At 42.1% G+C, this 21,656-nt stretch overlaps 1 protein-coding gene across 3 annotated transcripts in view; it reads left to right on the top strand.

Moving 5' to 3' along the window:
• anp32e (acidic (leucine-rich) nuclear phosphoprotein 32 family, member E) overlaps positions 1-5,600 on the top strand; it is a 10,285-nt gene extending 4,685 nt beyond the window's left edge. The window contains exons 3-7 of one of the 3 annotated variants that reach the window (XM_062435834.1): positions 312-434; positions 867-1,029; positions 1,257-1,411; positions 2,584-2,629; positions 2,811-5,600. In XM_062435834.1, coding sequence (XP_062291818.1) covers positions 312-434; positions 867-1,029; positions 1,257-1,411; positions 2,584-2,629; positions 2,811-2,902 — 579 coding nt within the window. In that variant the 3' untranslated portion in view covers positions 2,903-5,600. The remainder of the gene's footprint in view (positions 1-311; positions 435-866; positions 1,030-1,256; positions 1,412-2,583; positions 2,630-2,810) is intronic. The other 2 variants (XM_062435835.1, XM_062435836.1) reach the window with 2 other exon arrangements.
• The last annotated feature ends 16,056 nt before the right edge of the window (positions 5,601-21,656 follow it).

A 21,656-nucleotide genomic window follows, 5' to 3' on the forward strand; every position in this document is an offset into this window, starting at 1 on the left:
ATTGAAGAAGGCTTTAAACTAGCGATTGAGACCATAAACACATTTTGAAAACGTTTACTGAGGTTAGAAATCAAGTGAGAAGTTGGTGAATTCTCCATTGACTTGTATAGAGACGGAAGTCCTTTTGACCCCAAAACGGTCGCCCCCTGGTGGCCTTTTGATAGAATGCAGTTTTAAGTTACTTCCACGTTGGCATCATTTCAGAGGACCGTAGCTCCCCGCCTGACACACATACACACACACACACACAGATACCCTCCTGTCTGTTCTGGTCCGTGTTCTCCTGACGGTTCTGTGTTGTGTGTTCTCAGTTGGAGCTGAGTGATAACAACCTGTCTGGTTCTCTGGAGACTTTGTCACAAAAATGTCCCAACCTGACCTACCTCAACCTGAGCGGGAACAAGATCAAAGAGCTGACCAACGTGGAGGCGCTGGTGAGAACACACACATATACACATACACACACACACACATATACACCCAGATACACACACAAGCACACAGACACAGATAGAGAGAAATACACACAAACCCACGGACACAAAGACACACACGCACACACAGAGACACACACACACACACATATATACACAGACACACACACACAGAGACACAGAGAGACACACACACACACATACACACAGAGACACATATACACACAGACACAGAGACACAAAGACACACACACACACACACACAGAGACACATATACACACACACACACATACACACACACACAGAGACACACACAGAGACACACACACACACACACAGAGACACAAAGACACACACACACACACACAGAGAGACACATATACACACACACACACATACACACACACACTAACATGCCGTTTCCTGTGCAGCAAAACCTGAAGAGCCTGCAGAGTCTGGACCTGTTTAACTGTGAGATTACGTCTCTGGAGGACTACAGAGAAAGTGTGTTTGAGCTGCTGCCTCAGGTCACCTACCTGGACGGCTTCGACCAGGAAGACAACGAGGCTCCTGACTCTGAGGCTGACGACGAAGGTCTGTGTGTGTGTGTGTGTGTGTGTGTGTGTGTGTGTGTCCGTGTCTGTGTCTCTGTGTGTGTGTGTGTGTGTGTGTGTGTGTGTGTCCGTGTCTGTGTCTCTGTGTGTGTGTGTGTGTCTCTGTGTGTCTCTGTGTGTGTGTCTCTGTGTGTGTGTGTGTGTGTCTCTGTGTGTGTGTCTCTGTGTGTGTGTGTGTCTCTGTGCTGAACGTGTCTCTGCTCACAGATGAGGACGGTGAGGAAGGAGCGGGGGCGACCGGCGACTACGACGAGGAGGACGATGAAGACGAGGATGAGGACGGCTCAGAGGGAGGAGAGGTGGGGCTGAGCTTTCAGGTGAACCGTGCAGATCAGGTGGGCAACACAGGCTTCAGTCTGCAGGTCAGTCTACACCTGCTCAGGTGCAGGCCTGAGCCCCCCCCCCCCCAATATAGCCTTCAGCCAGGCAGAGAACACCTGTAACACCACACAGCTGTTACAGCTGATCATCACCTGAGTCAGCTGATCTTTACCTGAGTCAGCTGATCATCGCCCGAGTCAGCTGATCTTTACCTGAGTCAGCTGATCATCACCTCAGTCAGCTGATCTTTACCTGAGACAGCTGATCATCACCTCAGTCAGCTGATCTTTACCTGAGACAGCTGATCATCACCTGAGTCAGCTGATCATCGCCTGATCATCACCTGAGTCAGCTGATCATCGCCTGAGTCAGCTGATCATCGCCTGAGTCAGCTGATCATCGCCTGAGTCAGCTGATCATCGCCTGAGTCAGCTGATCATCACCTGAGTCAGCTGATCATCACCTGAGTCAGCTGATCTTTACCTGAGTCAGCTGATCATCACCTGAGTCAGCTGATCATCACCTGAGTCAGCTGATCATCACCTGAGTCAGCTGGTCATCACCTCAGTCAGCTGATAATCACCTGAGTCAGCTGATCTTTATGTCCACACCTCCACCACAGAGTGGAAGTGTGGAGAAAAAACATTAAAATCTTTATTAATTGAACTTTAAAACAAACCTGACCCGTCGCCATGGTTACCGGCTCCTGGTTGGTTATTAGAGGTTCTCTGCCTGGTCTGAGCTGAGCCGGTCAGACTGACCTCAGCGGTTGTTGAGCAGGTTCAGCACCAACATGGCCGCCTCTGACGAACACCACTAAACAGGAAGTCAACAGGAAGTCAACAGGAAGCAGTTCTTGCTTTGGATTTGTTTGTTTTTCCAAAATATTTTCAAAATAAGAGTTTTAACCATTTTTATTCTTAGAAAACAGTTTTTTTTGATGATTTTTTCTGTTTAAGAAGAAAATATAAATTCTAATTATTTATTTAATGACATTAAAAATAATAAAGTAATAAAACATGTTTTAATATTTTAATGATATTTAAATGAGTCCGTCAGAGTCGGTCAGATGGAGATCAGCCTGGTCACATGACGTAGAATCGACCAATAGGGTTAGAGATCCATTAGTGTCGTCCAATCACAAGCAGCCGTGTGTGTGTGTTACTAAACTAAAGCGTTTCCTGTGTGTGTGTGTGTGTGTGTCTCTGTTCAGGACGACGACGATGACGAGGACGACTACGGAGAGGAAGAGGAGGAAGGTGAGTGAAGCATTATGGGTAGAGATGTTCTATTAAACAATGGAACAGCTTCCAGAGAAAGTTAACAAAGAAAAGATGATTAATAATTTATATAATTAGATAAAGATACTGTTGGTGATGATGTCATAAAGCCCCCCCCCCCCCTGATGATGTCATACTCTCCCCCCCTCCCCTCCTGCAGAGGATGCAGCGGCGGCCGGCGCTCAGGGACAGAAGAGGAAGAGAGACGTGGACGACGAGGGCGAGGATGACGATGATGATGAAGACGATTAGGCGTGTTGGAGCGTCGGTGTGTCGTCCTGTTTCTGTCCGTCTGTCCTGACCTCCGACCCTCCGACCTCCGACCCCTCCGCAGGAACAGAGTGATCTGAGTTCATTTCAGTTTGAATATCAGCTCCTTTATTTTTAGATAATATATAAAAATGACAGAGAGAAGATTTTATCAGAGCTTCGTTTCCCTTTAAACCGGCTTCCTGTCCGTCAGTCCGGCTTCCTGTCCGTCAGTCTGGCTTCCTGTCCGGCTTCCTGTCCGTCAGTCCGGCTTCCTGTCGGAGGAAAAGAAAACGAAAGATTCATTCTTCTTCTTCTTCTTCTTCTTCTTCTTCTTCTTCTTCTTCTTCTTCTTCTTTCTTCTTTCTTTTTTTCTTTGTTTGTGGTTTTTTGACTGTTTCCTGTCGGCGGCTCCAAACACGTTTTATTTTTTACAAACTTCAGGGACTGGACGCTCTTCTTCTTCCTCTTCTTCTTCTTCTTCTTCTTCTGGAGAATAAACCAGCAGCTGACGAGCTTCAAGAGCCGAATACAAGACTCTTCTTCTTCTTCTTCTTCTTCTTCTTCTCTGAGACTAAAACTCGCTGGTGTCGGTTCTTCTTCACTCAGAGCTTTACAGAAAGTCTCAAACAGCTTTAATGAGCTCTGAGTTATATTTCTGATCAGTTTAATTATTGAACTCTAGGAATCAGCTGATCATCTTTCATGAGTCTTGTATTCGGATCTTTTTCATCTCAGACTTCAGCGGCGTGAAGACGAGGAGTTCAAACCTTCATCAGACCTGCAGCCATATCTGAGGAGAGCGCCCCCTTCAGGACCTTCCTTCCTTCCTTCCTTCCTTCCTTTCCTTCCTTCCTTCAGTCGTCCAGTTTGAACATTTTTAACTTTTCTTTCCCGAACTGAACGAACGACGATCGCATCGACTCTTCTGTCACGTTTTAGAAATATGCAGACCTGTAGCTCGGGTCCCCGTTTAGGATACGTGAGAATATTCCCCGTGTGTGTGTGTGTGTTTGATTTATTGTAGGGATTTTACAGGGAACATTAGGGGCGGGTGGGAGGGAACTTTAGCTCTGAGGTGTGTTTTTCTGTTTTTTTGCCGTTTTTTTCGGTTGATGGCGACGAGTTTTTGACCCTGAAGAGCAGCTGTTGATGTTTTTTTAGTTTGATGCCCTCAAACTGCCCGTCCCCCCCACTATGCCCCCCCACTATGCCCCCCCACCCAACATGCCCCCCCACACTATGCCCCCCCACCCACTATGCCCCTCCCCCCTCATAATGATCAGGCCGCCGTGTCACGCCTCAGGCTCCGCCTCCGACCAATCACAGGACGATGCGTTCAGGTGCTGTTTTAATTAAATCCTCAAAGGTCGTTTTTACTAAATATGAAAATTTTACCTCAAAATTTAACTTTATAAAAAGTTTCAAACAGAAAGAAAAGAAAAAACCAAATGCGTTAACATATAAAATGTAATTTAGGATCATTTTTATAACTACGGATGTTTTTTAGTTTTTCTATAAAATGTCAAAAAAAATAACTTTAACTAAAAAAGAATGAAATTGATTAATCAGAGAAATGTTTCAGCTTTAAAAAGATTAAAAATAATTTGTATTAAAATGTTAAATGAACTAAATTTCTTGCTGATTTTTAGACCACGTCACATGACCTGGAGTCTGATTTATATTTTATTACCAGTTTAAAACTCTATAAAACAGATCAATTTAAAAGCTCCTGAACGCACCAGTTAACCCAGTAACCAGCTGACGGTCATGTGAGGCGTTATTATGGGATGTTGGGCGCTGGAGGCGGAGCCTGCGTCTGATTCGCTGTTTCCTGCTGCGTTCAAAGACCAACAAACCTGGTGGGAAATTTAATGGTTTAACTAAAAACTGCAGAAAATAATAAATAATAATAATAATTTTGCACAAATGGACAAAAAACTCCAAACATCATGAAGTTCTGGCAGGTTTGGTCTCAGCAGGAAGTTCGTACAGTTTTTAACTCTGCTGTAAAGTTTTTAGCTTTCTGTCGTTTACACTCTTTAAAAACAACGCGCGGCTTTAAATCAGCTGATCCGGAGCTTTTGATCACATGATCTTCATCTTCCAGGTTTTCACTGAAAATGGTTCAATTTCACGATTTTCTTGATTTTTCTTTTAAAAGTTACATTTTTCGCGTTTCATTCTCGACTCTCGAGGTTTGCTGTTTTCTAGACCTGCGGTTGCCACGACAACCAGTCAAACTCCGACGTCGGGAACAGTTTAACGTTTCCTTCGACTCGAGTTTTAACTTTTAAAACTTAAATGAATCAGAAACAGATTTAAGGAAGCGTCACATATCCGCTGCTCGTCGCGGGTTCGATTCCCCGCTCGGCCGTTAAAGCATCGCGTTGTTTAGAAGAGTGTAAAGGTCAAAGGTCACGTCTCAGACTTGATGAGGTCAGTCTGAACTTTGTGGTTTTTAAGGCAATATATTGTAAATAGACTCTCGGCTCAGTTTCAGGTTTGTTTTTATTTTTTAACGATTCAGTAATTTTACAGATTGTTGATAGTTGAACCACGTCTGTGACCTTTGACCCCGGCTCACTCCTCCTCCTGTCAGCTGTTACTTTCCCTCCATCGTCCCGGCAACAACAACAGTGTTTGTCTTTTTGTGTTGTAACGAAACAATAATGATAATGAGGGTTTTTAAATAAAAATATAAAAAGAAAACTGAAGTTTGGAGTTTTAATGTTGATTTAATGTTGGTGAGTTTTCAGTGTTTTGTGTGTAATGTGATAAAGTTCATATTCATTAAGATAACTGACAGTTTTAAATGAATCAGAGCTCAGACTCACAGTTGTTTCCTTTAATATAAATATAATATAAACTCATCTCTGCTGTTCGCTGCTCTGACTCAAAGTCTCCTCTGATTGGCTGCTCTGACTCAAAGTCTCCTCTGATTGGCTGCTCTGACTCAAAGTCTCCTCTGATTGGCTGAACTGACTCAAAGTCTCCTCTGATTGGCTGCTCTGACTCAAAGTCTCCTCTGATTGGCTGAACTGACTCAAAGTCTCCTCTGATTGGCTGCTCTGACTCAAAGTCTCCTCTGATTGGCTGAACTGACTCATTCTCCTCTGATTGGCTGAACTGTTGTAAATATCTCTGACACTTTATGATCAAACATATGAAACTATTTAACAGAAGAGAAAAGATGTAAAGATACAGATTAATGACGTATTTGGCTTCATTAGAGAGAAATAAACAGGTGCAGAATATTAGAGTTTTATGAGCAGCTGAATAGATTCAGTTTGCTCATTATTATTATTATATTATTAGTATATTATATTATTATTATTATATTATTAGTATCGTTATTATTATTTATTATTATTATTTTATTATCATTATTATTATTATTATTATCATTATTATATTATTATATTATTATTATCATTATTATTATATTATTAGTATATTATTAGTATATTATTATTATCATTATTATATTATTATTATATTATTATTATTATTATATTATTATCATTATTATTATTATTCACATTATAAATTCTCCTTCAGTCATTAATAAATGTTTGATTCATCCTTAATGAAGCTGTCAGTGTTTATTCTTTTTATTCATGTAAAACAATAAATGATAAATAAAGAATCAGTGGTTATATTTATATATATAAATATGTTTATCAGCTACACAAGAAAAGATGCTTTTTATTTCTAGTTGTGTAAAATATATCTGTAATAAAGAAGTTTGGTTTAGTCTGTTATAAACAGCAGCAACCAGGAGTCATTAATGTTTAATAATATAAATAAAGACAGCTGTTCATCGTTATTATTTCATATGAATTATCAGACAATTCTGACTTCATGAAGTTGTGTTTATCTGAAGAACATTAAACAACAGAATATATATAATTATAATAATCTGAATAAACACTAAGAGCTACATGGTGACACATGTAATACTGCAGATGTCCACTAGATGGCTCCACTGCACAGTGAATACAGGCTTCAGTAATAGAATGAACACTAAGTCAAGTTTAACCCTATATCATATCTAATAATTTATGACTAATCTGTTCAACATGATATTAAAATAAAGAACATGTGATGATGAACTAGAAGTTAACAGTATTACACTAACATGAAGGTTAACTCTTAATAATGATGCAGAACTTCTGTTTGATTAACACATAGAGAGACTAACTGGGTCACATCAGGAAACATCTGTAACAACCACAAGTAGTTTAACTTTAAAATGATAAAACCTCTATAACATAAGAGAAGACTCCACTAACAGTTTGGACCAGAAGTCTAATCTCACTCAGGAGCAACGAGCACCAAACACCAACTGTTGGGATTAAAGGTCAGTAACTCTATTTATTACTTTCATTAATCTGTTCTTTTTCTCTCTTTCTTTCTCTTTCTTATATTTTCTCAAAATAACAACATTTACCAAACCTAACAATAACACTACCACATGTATAACATAGAAATAAATAAATAAACTTTTCTTTAGATATAATCAGAATCTAATTATTGTTCATTATTCATTTCATTTAGTATTAAGTTTTATATTAAGTACTAAATTTATTTCAGTATGATTAAAACGTCTTTGTTTAGTCTTTTACTAATTAAGTTATAATTAAACTATGTATGTCTCTACCCAACAGGCTCAACCCTGTTCTTCACTTTTAACTCAATAAAATAAAATAATAACAACAATATTAAAACTCACCTCTACTGTTCACTACCAGACCCAGCGAGCTGAAGGAGGAAGGTCTCTGGTGATGATGATGATGATGATGATGATGATGATGATGATGATGATGATGAAGACGAAGAGGATGAAGAGGATGAAGACCTGGCCTTGTAACCACAAAGCCAAAGAATAATAATAATCACTACACAGATCAAATACTCTTTTTTCATTTTTTTTCAAAATCACTTTTTCTATATTTACAAATTATCATTTGATTGAAATTTTAATAAACTAAACTAAATTAAACTTTCTTCCTTATCTTATTGTGTTTTCTCTTTTCTTTTCAATCATTAAGACATTAAAAATAAATAACACAATTACAAACAGGTTATATAAATGTAGTTTAACATATAAACAATATAATAATTATAGTACAACTAATATAACTTTAACATTGACTTATTTACAAATAGATTTATATATACACACAACTCAAAATATACTAATCAGGTAATAATATTGCTTACATTAGTGTTGTTAGCACCAACGGCTATAAACAGCTAACAATGCTAGCGGTTGCTAATGGCCGCTAACGCTAGCACTGTTAGCACCAACGGCTATAAACGGCTAACAATGCTAGCGGTTGCTTATGGCCGCTAAAGCTAGCTCCGTTAGCACCAACGGCTGTTAACAGCCACCAAAGGTTGTCAACATTAGCGGTGGCTAACCGCTGCTAGCGCAGCTAGCGCTAACGTTAGCACCAACGGTTGTCAACATTAGCGGTGGCTAACCGCTGCTAGCGCAGCTAGCGCTAACGGTTTTCTTTTCTTCTTTTTCCTAAACTAAATGACTTTGTCAGTGAATAATGAACATATTTACAACAAATTAATTTTAATAAAAACTCACCGGGATTTTACTTCAGCAGAAAGAGCAGCAATAGTGAGACTGCTCCAGGTTATAGCCTGATACAGTCTATGGTTATAGCTCTATACTGCTCCAGGTTATAGCCTGATACAGTCTATGGTTCTAGCTCTATACTGCTCCAGGTTATAGTCTGATACAGTCTATGGTTACAGCTCTATACTGCTCCAGGTTATAGTCTGATACAGTCTATGGTTACAGCTCTATACTGCACCAGGTTATAGCCTGATACAGTCTATGGTTATAGCCTGATACAGTCTATGGTTACAGCTCTATACTGCTCCAGGTTATAGCCTGATACAGTCTATGGTTACAGCTCTATACTGTTCCAGGTTATAGCCTGATACAGTCTATGGTTCTAGCTCTATACTGCTCCAGGTTATAGCCTGATACAGTCTATGGTTACAGCTCTATACTGCTCCAGGTTATAGCTCTATACTGCTCCAGGTTATAGCCTGATACAGTCTATGGTTCTGGGTTCTGTTCTAGTGTCTGTGTCTCTGGATCAGTTGCTGCTTTTATAGTCTGCGCGCTGCTAAAACGGTTATTTATCTAAATACATTTAAATATATATTATTTATTTTATTAATTAATTATTTGTATTATTAAAATCATATCCACATGAATTCACTTTTCTCTAATCAATTTTTTTAAGTTATCCAATTTATTTTATTGCACTGTTCTGGTAACCACGGTTACGGTGATTTTACAGCTGTTAAATGTAAAAATGGGTCAAAGATCAGATATTAGTCCCACACTGGAGACATTTACATTTACAGTATAACAGCTGTTAAAATATAGAATAAAGAACAATAAATAAAAACACAAACAATAAAACAACAGCAGTGAACAAGCAGTAACAGTTATAATTAAAACTGCAAGCAGTGTCGAAGGGCCCTCGCACCCCCCCGTTTACCCCCTCAATTGTAACGCCGTACGTGCACGTCGGTGCGTGCGGCGGTCGCAGGGCTGTCAAAACTGGCATGTAGATGTCTTTGCTCCTGTGCCTTTAATTGAACATTGTGTGCAGCGGTTAATGTCTCCACTAGATGGCAGTCTAAGACCACAAATGAGTCTGAGTGACTTCTAAGCAATAAGGAATGTGGGTGAAGGGTCAAAAAATCATTAAGATTGAGCATTTTTGCCTGGATGGCAGACTTCCTGTTGGACTTAGGCTATGGCTCCAAGAGGCTTTTTTGTGCGTCTTTACACGATACATGTGTTTCCCGAATTTGGTTTGTCTACGTCAATCTGAGTGGAGGGGCTTGATTTTTTAAATTTTCTAGGGGGCGCTATTAATCCATTTTTGCGTCGGCCATTTCCCCGCTCCTTAAAATATCAAAGTTTTCTCCGGATCGGACATGATTGCAAGTTTTGGTGAGTTTTGGGGCATGTTTAGGCTGTCAAAAAGGCGTACAACTATAATAATAATAAAAATTATCCAGATTGAACATTTTAGCCTGGATGGCCGACTTCCTGTTGGACTTAGGGTATGGGTCCAAGAGGCTTTTTTGTGCGTCTGGACATAATACATAGGCCTTGTCGATTTCATTTTGCTATGTCAATGTGGAAGGCGGGGCTTAAACTTTGAAATCTTCCAGGGGGCGCTGTGGAGTCATCTTCTCACTTAAAAATCCCAAACTTTGTCAGTTGTCAATATGTGTGACTGTTGACGTATGTGTACAATTTGGTGAGTGTAGGAGTTTGGGAAAATGTACAAAATGGATAAAGGCACTAGGGGGCGCTATTGAGCTGTTGTGCCACGCCCAGTGGCAGTTATGGTCTCAAATTAAAGTGCGCCTGAGTGTGAACCTATGTGGGCAATTTGGTGATTCTGTGAAGATGGGAAAGTCCTCTAAACGCAGAGGGAAAAACGGAAAATTGACGCAGGAAATGCACAATAACTCACTTCCTGTTAGAGCGAAAAATTTGAAAAAAATAATTTGAGGGTTTACCCATGAGTGCTATGAGTCCTGTAAATTTCACGAAGATCAGACAAAGTTTGTGGTCACATGACCTGCTGTTAGGGGGCGCTATGGAGACCCCTTGCCACATCCACCCCCAATGATGTTGAAATTGAAACGGCGTCACCAGGTGTGACATTTTACGCAGTGCATGTATAAACATCCGACAATGTATGGAGGAGTTATAAGGAGTTGTTTGTTTATACAAACAAACGACTGCCACGCCCACCTGGTATAACGTAGGTAAAATCTGTCATCAAGTTTACATCATCAAGGTCTGAGGATGATACAGTTCTAATCTCAAGTCTGTGGAGTCAAAACTGCAGGAGGAGTTCGTTAAAGTGCAAGGCCTGGAAATGGGGAAAATGGCGGAAAAAATGCACCTGTGATCCAAGATGGCCGACTTCCTGTTGGACTTAGGGTATGGGTCCAAGAGGCTTTTTTGTGCGTCTGGTCATGATATATATGAATCCTAAATTTCGTTCATGTACGTGCATGTAGAAGGCGGGGCTTCAACTTTTAATGTTCTAGGGGGCGCTGTAGAGTCATTTTGCCACTTAAAAGGTTGCGGTTATATCAAAAAATAATATTCGTGAGTCTTGATGAGTGTGTCCAATTTGGTGAGTTTTAGAGCTTGTCAGTACATGCTAAGTGGGAAAAGGCATTAGGGGGCGCTACTGAGCTGTTGGGGCGAAATATTGGGCAAATGTGGTATCAGATGAAAGAGCTCATGATTTGAAACCTACGTGGCAGGTTTCATGATTCTGTGAACATCGTAAAGTCCTCAAAGCGTTGTTCGAAAAATGAAAATCGGTGCACGCCACGCCGCGTGGGCGACTTCCTGTTTGGTAAAAAAATTCCACAAAATTAATTTCCCAATGATCCGATGAGAGCTGTAACATATTTAAATTTCATGCCGATCCGAGAGGATTTGTGGTCACATGACCCGACGTTAGGGGGCGCTAGCGAGTCCCCTTACCACGCTTGCGTCCAATCACGTTAAATTAAATAAATTTTCACCAGCTGCGACGTTTGTGCAGAATTTCATTAGTTTTCATGCATGTTCAAGCCGCCAAAAATGCGATTCATTACACGGCATAAGAACGTGAATTAAAACTGCAAGCAGTGTCGAAGGGCCCTCGCACATCCACGCACGTCGGACTGTGGCGCAGTCGGAGGGCGCGCAGGTAGGTCTTCATACGCAGGAACGTCAGTGCTTGTCGCAGTCGCAGGGCATTGACAGCAGCCATGTAAAGGTCTTTGCTCCTGCTGCTTCAATGGAACATTGTGTGAAGGGGGGTTAATGTCTCCACTAGATGGCAGACCAAGACCAGAAATGAAAGGGGATAAGGTATTCATATAATGGTTAAACTTTGAAATCTTCCAGGGGGCGCTGTGGAGTCATTTTCTCACTTAAAAATCCCAAACTTTGTCAGTAGGCAATATGTGTGACTGTTGACGTATGTGTACAATTTGGTGATTCTGTGAAGACGGGAAAGTCCTTTAAACGCTGTTGGAAAAATGGCAAATTGACGCAGGAAATGCAAAATAACTCACTTCCTGTTTGAGCGAAAAATTTGAAAAAATTAATTTGGGGGGTTTACCCATAAGTGCTATGAGTCCTGTAAATTTCACGAAGATCAGACAACGTTTTTGGTCACATGACCTGCTGTTAGGGGGCGCTATGGAGACCCCTTGCCACACCCACCCCCAATGATGTTGAAATTGAAACGGCGTTACCAGGTGTGACATTTTACGCAGTGCATGTATTAACATCCGACAATGTATGGAAGAGTTATAAGGAGTTGTTTGTTTATACAAACAAACAACAGCCACGCCCACCTGGTATAACGTAGGAAAAATCTGTCATCAAGTTTACATAATCAAGGCCTGAGGATGATATAGTTCCAATCTGAAGTCTGTGGAGTCAAAACTGCAGGAGGAATGCGTTAAAGTACGAGGCCTGGAAAAATGCACCTGTGGCGGAAAAAATGCACCTGTGATCCAAGATGGCCGACTTCCTGTTGGACTTAGGGTATGGGTCCAAGAGGCTTTTTTGTGCGTCTGGTCATGATATATATGAATCCTAAATTTCGTTCATGTACGTGCATGTAGAAGGCGGGGCTTCAACTTTTAATGTTCTAGGGGGCGCTGTAGAGTCATTTTGGCACTTAAAAGGTTGCGGTTATACCAAAAAATAATATTCATGAGTCTTGATGAGTGTGTCCAATTTGGTGAGTTTTAGAGCTTGTCAGTACATGCTAAGTGGGAAAAGGCATTAGGGGGCGCTACTGAGCTGTTGGGGCAAAATATTGGGCAAATGTGGTATCAGATGAAAGAGCTCATGATTTGAAACCTACGTGGCAGGTTTCATGATTCTGTGAACATCATAAAGTCCTCAAAGCGGTGTTCGAAATTGTGAAAATCGGTGCACGCCACGCCGCGTGGTCAACTTCCTGTTTGGTAAAAAAATTCCACAAAATTAATTTCCCAATGATCCGATGAGAGCTGTAACATATTTAAATTTCATGCCGATCCGAGAGGATTTGTGGTCACATGACCCGACGTTAGGGGGCGCTAGCGAGTCCCCTTACCACGCTTGCGTCCAATCACGTTAAATTAAATAAATTTTCACCAGCTGCGACGTGTGTGCAGAATTTCATGAGTTTTCATTTATGTTCAAGCCGCCAAAAATGCGATTCATGACACGGCATAAGAACGTGAATAATAATAATAATTAAAACTGCAAGCAGTGTCGAAGGGCCCTCGCACCCCCCCCGGTTTCCCCCCAACTGTAACGCCGTACATGCACGTCGGTGCGTGCGGCAGTCGCAGGGCTGTCAAAACTGGCATGTAGATGTCTTTGCTCCTGTGCCTTTAAGTGAACATTGTGTGATGGGGTTAATGTCTCCACTAGATGGCAGTCTAAGACCACAAATGAGTCTGGGTGACTTCTCAGCACAAAGGAATGTGGGTGAAGGGTCAAAAAAGCATCAAGATTGAGCATTTTGCCTGGATGGTCGACTTCCTGTTGGACTTAGGCTATGGCTCCAAGAGGCTTTTTTGTGCGTCTTTACACGATACATGTGTTTCCCGAATTTGGTTTGTCTACGTCAATCTGAGTGGAGGGGCTTGAATTTTTAAATTTTCTAGGGGGCGCTATTAATCAATTTTTGCGTCAGCCATTTCCCCGCTCCTTAAAATATCAAAGTTTTCTCCGGATCGGACATGATTGCAAGTTTTGGTGAGTTTTGGGGCATGTTTAGGCTGTCAAAAAGGCGTACAACTATAATAATAATAAAAATGATCCAGATTGAACATTTTAGCCTGGATGGCCGACTTCCTGTTGGACTTAGGGTATGGGTCCAAGAGGCTTTTTTGTGCGTCTGGACATAATACATAGGCCTTGTCGATTTCATTTTTCTATGTCAATGTGGAAGGCGGGGCTTAAACTTTGAAATCTTCCAGGGGGCGCTGTGGAGTCATCTTCTCACTTAAAAATCCCAAACTTTGTCAGTAGTCAATATGTGTGACTGTCGACGTATGTGTACAATTTGGTGAGTGTAGGAGTTTGGAAAAATGTACAAAATGGATAAAGGCATTAGGGGGCGCTATTGAGCTGTTGTGCCACGCCCAGAGGCAGTTATGGTCTCAAATTAAAGTGCGCCTGAGTGTGAACATATGTGGGCAATTTGGTGATTCTGTGAAGATGGGAAAGTCCTCTAAACGCAGAGGGAAAAACGGAAAATTGACGCAGGAAATGCACAATAACTCACTTCCTGTTAGAGCGAAAAATTTGAAAAAAATAATTTGAGGGTTTACCCATGAGTGCTATGAGACCTGTAAATTTCACGAAGATCAGACAAAGTTTGTGGTCACATGACCTGCTGTTAGGGGGCGCTATGGAGACCCCTTGCCACATCCACCCCCAATGATGTTGAAATTGAAACGGCGTCACCAGGTGTGACATTTTACGCAGTGCATGTATAAACATCCGACAATGTATGGAGGAGTTATAAGGAGTTGTTTGTTTATACAAACAAACGACTGCCACGCCCACCTGGTATAACGTAGGAAAAATCTGTCGTCAAGTTTACATCATCAAGGTCTGAAGATGATACAGTTCTAATCTCAAGTCTGTGGAGTCAAAACTGCAGGAGGAGTTCGTTAAAGTGCAAGGCCTGGAAATGGGGAAAATGGCGGCAAAAATGCACCTGTGATCCAAGATGGCCGACTTCCTGTTGGACTTAGGGTATGTGTCCAAGAGGCTTTTTTGTGCGTCTGGTCGTGATATATATGAATCCTAAATTTCGTTCATGTACGTGCATGTAGAAGGCGGGGCTTCAACTTTTAATGTTCTAGGGGGCGCTGTAGAGTCATTTTGCCACTTAAAAGGTTGCGGTTATACCAAAAAATAATATTTGTGAGTCTTGATGAGTGTGTCCAATTTGGTGAGTTTTAGAGCTTGTCAGTACATGCTAAGTGGGAAAAGGCATTAGGGGGCGCTACTGAGCTGTTGGGGCAAAATATTGGGCAAATGTGGTATCAGATGAAAGAGCTCATGATTTGAAACCTACGTGGCAGGTTTCATGATTCTGTGAACATCATAAAGTCCTCAAAGCGGTGTTCGAAAAATGAAAATCGGTGCACGCCACGCCGCGTGGGCGACTTCCTGTTAGGTAAAAAAATTCCACAAAATTAATTTTCCAATGATCCAATGAGACCTATGACATATGTAAATTTCATGCAGATCCGAGAAGATTTGTGGTCACATGACCCGACGTGTGGGGGCGCTAGCGAGTCCCCTTACCACGCTTGCGTCCAATCACGTTAAATTAAATAAATTTTCACCAGCTGCGACGTGTGTGCAGAATTTCATGAGTTTTCATGTATGTTCAGGCCACCAAAAATGCGCCCAAAGTGGCGGCATAAGAACGTGAAAAATAATAATAAGAATCCTGGCAATAGCAATAGGTCCCTCACTGACTTGTCAGTGCTCGGGCCCTAATAATAATAATTAAAACTGCAAGCAGTGTCGAAGGGCCCTCGCATATCCACGCACGTCGGACTGTGGCGCAGTCGGAGGGCGCGCAGGTAGAGGTCTTCTTACGCAGGAACGTCAGTGCTTGTCGCAGTCGCAGGGCATTGACAGCAGCCATGTAAAGGTCTTTGCTCCTGCTGCTTCAATGGAACATTGTGTGAAGGGGGGTTAATGTCTCCACTAGATGGCAGTCTAAGACCACAAATGAAAGGGGATAAGGTATTCATATAATGGTTAAACTTTGAAATCTTCCAGGGGGCGCTGTGGAGTCATTTTCTCACTTAAAAATCCCAAAATTTGTCAGTAGGCAATATGTGTGACTGTTGACGTATGTGTACAATTTGGTGATTCTGTGAAGACGGGAAAGTCCTCTAAAGGCAGAGGGAAAAATGGAAAATTGACGCAGGAAATGCACAATAACTCACTTCCTGTAAGAGCGAAAATTTTGAAAAAAATAATTTGGGGGTTTACCCATGAGTGCTATGAGTCCTGTAAATTTCATGAAGATCAGACAAAGTTTGTGGTCACATGACCTGCTGTTAGGGGGCGCTATGGAGACCCCTAACCACATCCACCCCCAATGATGTTGAAATTGAAACGGCTTGAACAGGTGTGACATTTTACGCGCTGCATGTATAAACATCCGACAAAGTATTGAGGAGTTATAAGGAGTTGTTTGTTTATACAAACAAACGACTGCCACGCCCACCTGGTATAACGTAGGTAAAATCTGTCATCAAGTTTACATCATCAAGGTCTGAGGATGATACAGTTCGAATCTGAAGTCTCTGGAGTCTAAACTGCAGGAGGAGTGCGTTAAAGTACGAGGGCTGAAAAAATTCACCTGTGGCAGAAAAAATGCACCTGTGATCCAAGATGGCCGACTTCCTGTTGGACTTAGGGTATGGGTCCAAGAGGCTTTTTTGTGCGTCTGGTCATGATATATATGAATCCTAAATTTAGTGCATGTACGTGCATGTAGAAGGCGGGGCTTCAACTTTTAATGTTCTAGGGGGCGCTGTAGAGTCATTTTGGCACTTAAAAAGTTGCGGTCATACCAAAAAATAATATTCGTGAGTCTTGATGAGTGTGTCCAATTTGGTGAGTTTTAGAGCTTGTCAGTACATGCTAAGTGGGAAAAGGCATTAGGGGGCGCTACTGAGCTGTTGGGGCAAAATATTGGGCAAATGTGGTATCAGATGAAAGATCTCATGATTTGAAACCTACGTGGCAGGTTTCATGATTCTGTGAACATCATAAAGTCCTCAAAGCGGTGTTCGAAAAATTAAAATCGGTGCACGCCACGCCGCGTGCACAACTTCCTGTTTGGTAAAAAAATTCCACAAAATTAATTTCCGCATGATCCGATGAGAGCTGTAACATAATTAAATTTCATGCCGATCCGAGAACATTTGTGGTCACATGACCAGACGTTAGGGGGCGCTAGCGAGTCCCCTTACCAAGCTTGCGTCCAATCACGTTGAATTAAATACATTTACACCAGCTGCGACGTGTGTGCAGAATTTCATGAGTTTTCATTTATGTTCAAGCCGCCAAAAATGCGATTCATTACGCGGCACTTGAATAATAATAATAATTAAAACTGCAAGCAGTGTCGAAGGGCCCTCGCGCATCCACGCACGTCGGACTGTGGCGCAGTCGGAGGGCGCGCAGGTAGAGGTCTTCTTACGCAGGAACGTCAGTGCTTGTCGCAGTCGCAGGGCATTGACAGCAGCCATGTAAAGGTCTTTGCTCCAACTGCTTCAATGGAACTTTGTGTGATGGGGTTAATGTCTCCACTAGATGGCACACCAAGACCAGAAATGAAAGGGGATAAGGTATTCATATAATGGTTAAACTTTGAAATCTTCCAGGGGGCGCTGTGGAGTCATTTTCTCACGTAAAAATCCCAAACTTTGTCAGTAGGCAATATGTGTGACTGTTGACGTATGTGTACAATTTGGTGATTCTGTGAAGACGGGAAAGTCCTCTAAAGGCAGAGGGAAAAATGGAAAATTGACGCAGGAAATGCACAATAACTCACTTCCTGTAAGAGCGAAAATTTTGAAAAAAATAATTTGGGGGTTTACCCATGAGTGCTATGAGTCCTGTAAATTTCACGAAGATCAGACAAAGTTTGTGGTCACATGACCTGCTGTTAGGGGGCGCTATGGAGACCCCTTGCCACATCCACCCCCAATGATGTTGAAATTGAAACGGCGTCACCAGGTGTGACATTTTACGCAGTGCATGTATAAACATCCGACAATGTATGGAGGAGTTATAAGGAGTTGTTTGTTTATACAAACAAACGACTGCCACGCCCACCTGGTATAACGTAGGTAAAATCTGTCGTCAAGTTTACATCATCAAGATCTGAGGATGATATTGTTCCAATCTGAAGTCTGTGGAGTCAAAACTGCAGGAGGAGTTCGTTAAAGTACGAGGGCTGGAAATGGGGAAAATGGCGGCAAAAATGCACCTGTGATCCAAGATGGCCGACTTCCTGTTGGACTTAGGGTATGGGTCCAAGAGGCTTTTTTGTGCGTCTGGTCATGATATATATGAATCCTAAATTTCGTTCATGTAGGTGCATGTAGAAGGCGGGGCTTCAACTTTTAATGCTCTAGGGGGCGCTGTAGAGTCATATTGCCACTTAAAAGGCTGCGGTTATACAAAAAAATAATATTTGTGAGTCCTGATGAGTGTGTCCAATTTGGTGAGTTTTAGAGCTTGTCAGTACATGCTAAGTGGGAAAAGGCATTAGGGGGCGCTACTGAGCTGTTGGGGCAAAATATTGGGCAAATGTGGTATCAGATGAAAGAGCTCATGATTTGAAACCTACGTGGCAGGTTTCATGATTCTGTGAACATCATAAAGTCCTCAAAGCGGTGTTCGAAAAATGAAAATCGGTGAACGCCACGCCGCGTGGGCGACTTCCTGTTAGGTAAAAAAATTCCACAAAATTAATTTTCCAATGATCCAATGAGACCTATGACATATGTAAATTTCATGCAGATCCGAGAAGATTTGTGGTCACATGACCCGACGTGTGGGGGCGCTAGCGAGTCCCCTTACCACGCTTGCGTCCAATCACGTTAAATTAAATAAATTTTCACCAGCTGCGACGTGTGTGCAGAATTTCATGAGTTTTCATGCATGTTCAGGCCACCAAAAATGCGATTCATTACACGGCATAAGAACGTGAAAAATAGGAATAATAAGAATCCTGGCAAAAGCAATAGGTCCCTCACTGACTTGTCAGTGCTCGGGCCCTAATTAAAACTGCAAGCAGTGTCGAAGGGCCCTCGCACCCCCCCGATTTCCCCCCAACTGTAACGCCGTACGTGCACGTCGGTGCGTGCGGCAGTCGCAGGGCTGTCAAAACTGGCATGTAGATGTCTTTGCTCCTGTGCCTTTAATTGAACATTGTGTGCAGCGGTTAATGTCTCCACTAGATGGCAAACTAAGACCAGAAATGAGTCTGGGTGACTTCTCAGCACAAAGGAATGTGGGTGAAGGGCCAAAAAAGCGTCAAGATTGAGCATTTTAGCCTGGATGGCCGACTTCCTGTTGGACTTAGGCTATGGGTCCAAGAGGCTTTTTAGTGTGTCTGGACATGATACATGTGTTCACCGAATTTCGTTTGTCTACGTCAATCTGAGTGGAGGGGCTTGATTTTTTCAATTTTCTAGGGGGCGCTATTAATCAATTTTTGCGTCGGCCATTTCCCCGCTCCTTAAAATATCAAAGTTTTCTCCGGATCGGACATGATTGCAAGTTTTGGTGAGTTTTGGGGCATGTTTAGGCTGTCAAAAAGGCGTACAACTATAATAATAATAAAAATGATCCAGATTGAACATTTTAGCCTGGATGGCCGACTTCCTGTTGGACTTAGGGTATGGGTCCAAGAGGCTTTTTTGTGCATCTGGACATAATACATAGGCCTTGTCGATTTCATTTTTCTATGTCAATGTGGAAGGCGGGGCTTAAACTTTGAAATCTTCCAGGGGGCGCTGTGGAGTCATCTTCTCACTTAAAAATCCCAAACTTTGTCAGTAGTCAATATGTGTGACTGTTGACGTATGTGTACAATTTGGTGAGTGTAGGAGTTTGTGAAAATGTACAAAATGGATAAAGGCATTAGGGGGCGCTATTGAGCTGTTGTGCCACGCCCAGAGGCAGTTATGGTCTCAAATTAAAGTGCGCCTGAGTGTGAACCTATGTGGGCAATTTGGTGATTCTGTGAAGACGGGAAAGTCCTCTAAACGCAGAGGGAAAAACGGAAAATTGACGCAGGAAATGCACAATAACTCACTTCCTGTTAGAGCGAAAAATTTGAAAAAAATAATTTGAGGGTTTACCCATGAGTGCTATGAGTCCTGTAAATTTCACGAAGATCAGACAAAGTTTGTGGTCACATGACCTGCTGTTAGGGGGCGCTATGGAGACCCCTTGCCACATCCACCCCCAATGATGTTGAAATTGAAACGGCGTCACCAGGTGTGACATTTTACGCAGTGCATGTATAAACATCCGACAATGTATGGAGGAGTTATAAGGAGTTGTTTGTTTATACAAACAAACGACTGCCACGCCCACCTGGTATAACGTAGGAAAAATCTGTCGTCAAGTTTACATCATCAAGGTCTGAGGATGATACAGTTCCAATCTGAAGTCTGTGGAGTCAAAACTGCAGGAGGAGTGCGTTAAAGTACGAGGGCTGGAAATGGGGAAAATGGCGGCAAAAATGCACCTGTGATCCAAGATGGCCGACTTCATGTTGGACTTAGGGTATGTGTCCAAGAGGCTTTTTTGTGCGTCTGGTCATGATATATATGAATCCTAAATTTCGTTCATGTACGTGCATGTAGAAGGCGGGGCTTCAACTTTTAATGCTCTAGGGGGCGCTGTAGAGTCATATTGCCACTTAAAAGGCTGCGGTTATACAAAAAAATAATATTTGTGAGTCCTGATGAGTGTGTCCAATTTGGTGAGTTTTAGAGCTTGTCAGTACATGCTAAGTGGGAAAAGGCATTAGGGGGCGCTACTGAGCTGTTGGGGCAAAATATTGGGCAAATGTGGTATCAGATGAAAGAGCTCATGATTTGAAACCTACGTGGCAGGTTTCATGATTCTGTGAACATCATAAAGTCCTCAAAGCGGTGTTCGAAAAATGAAAATCGGTGAACGCCACGCCGCGTGGGCGACTTCCTGTTTGGTAAAAAAATTCCACAAAATTAATTTTCCAATGATCCAATGAGACCTATGACATATGTAAATTTCATGCAGATCCGAGAAGATTTGTGGTCACATGACCCGACGTGTGGGGGCGCTAGCGAGTCCCCTTACCACGCTTGCGTCCAATCACGTTAAATTAAATAAATTTTCACCAGCTGCGACGTGTGTGCAGAATTTCATGAGTTTTCATGCATGTTCAGGCCACCAAAAATGCGATTCATTACACGGCATAAGAACGTGAAAAATAATGAATTATAATAATAAGAATCCTGGCAAAAGCAATAGGTCCCTCACTGACTTGTCAGTGCTCGGGCCCTAATTAAAACTGCAAGCAGTGTCGAAGGGCCCTCGCACATCCACGCACGTCGGACTGTGGCGCAGTCGGAGGGCGCGCAGGTAGAGGTCTTCTTACGCAGGAACGTCAGTGCTTGTCGCAGTCGCAGGGCATTGACAGCAGCCATGTAAAGGTCTTTGCTCCTGCTGCTTCAATGGAACATTGTGTGATGGGGTTAATGTCTCCACTAGATGGCAAACCAAGACCACAAATGAAAGGGGATAAGGTATTCATATAATGGTTAAACTTTGAAATCTTCCAGGGGGCGCTGTGGAGTCATTTTCTCACTTAAAAATCCCAAACTTTGTCAGTAGGCAATATGTGTGACTGTTGACGTATGTGTACAATTTGGTGATTCTGTGAAGACGGGAAAGTCCTCTAAAGGCAGAGGGAAAAATGGAAAATTGACGCAGGAAATGCACAATAACTCACTTCCTGTAAGAGTGAAAATTTTGAAAAAAATAATTTGGGGGTTTACCCATGAGTGCTATGAGTCCTGTAAATTTCACTAAGATCAGACAAAGTTTGTGGTCACATGACCTGCTGTTAGGGGGCGC

This window comes from Scomber scombrus, chromosome 16 (assembly GCF_963691925.1).
Source record: "Scomber scombrus chromosome 16, fScoSco1.1, whole genome shotgun sequence".
NCBI classification, from domain to species: domain Eukaryota; kingdom Metazoa; phylum Chordata; class Actinopteri; order Scombriformes; family Scombridae; genus Scomber; species Scomber scombrus.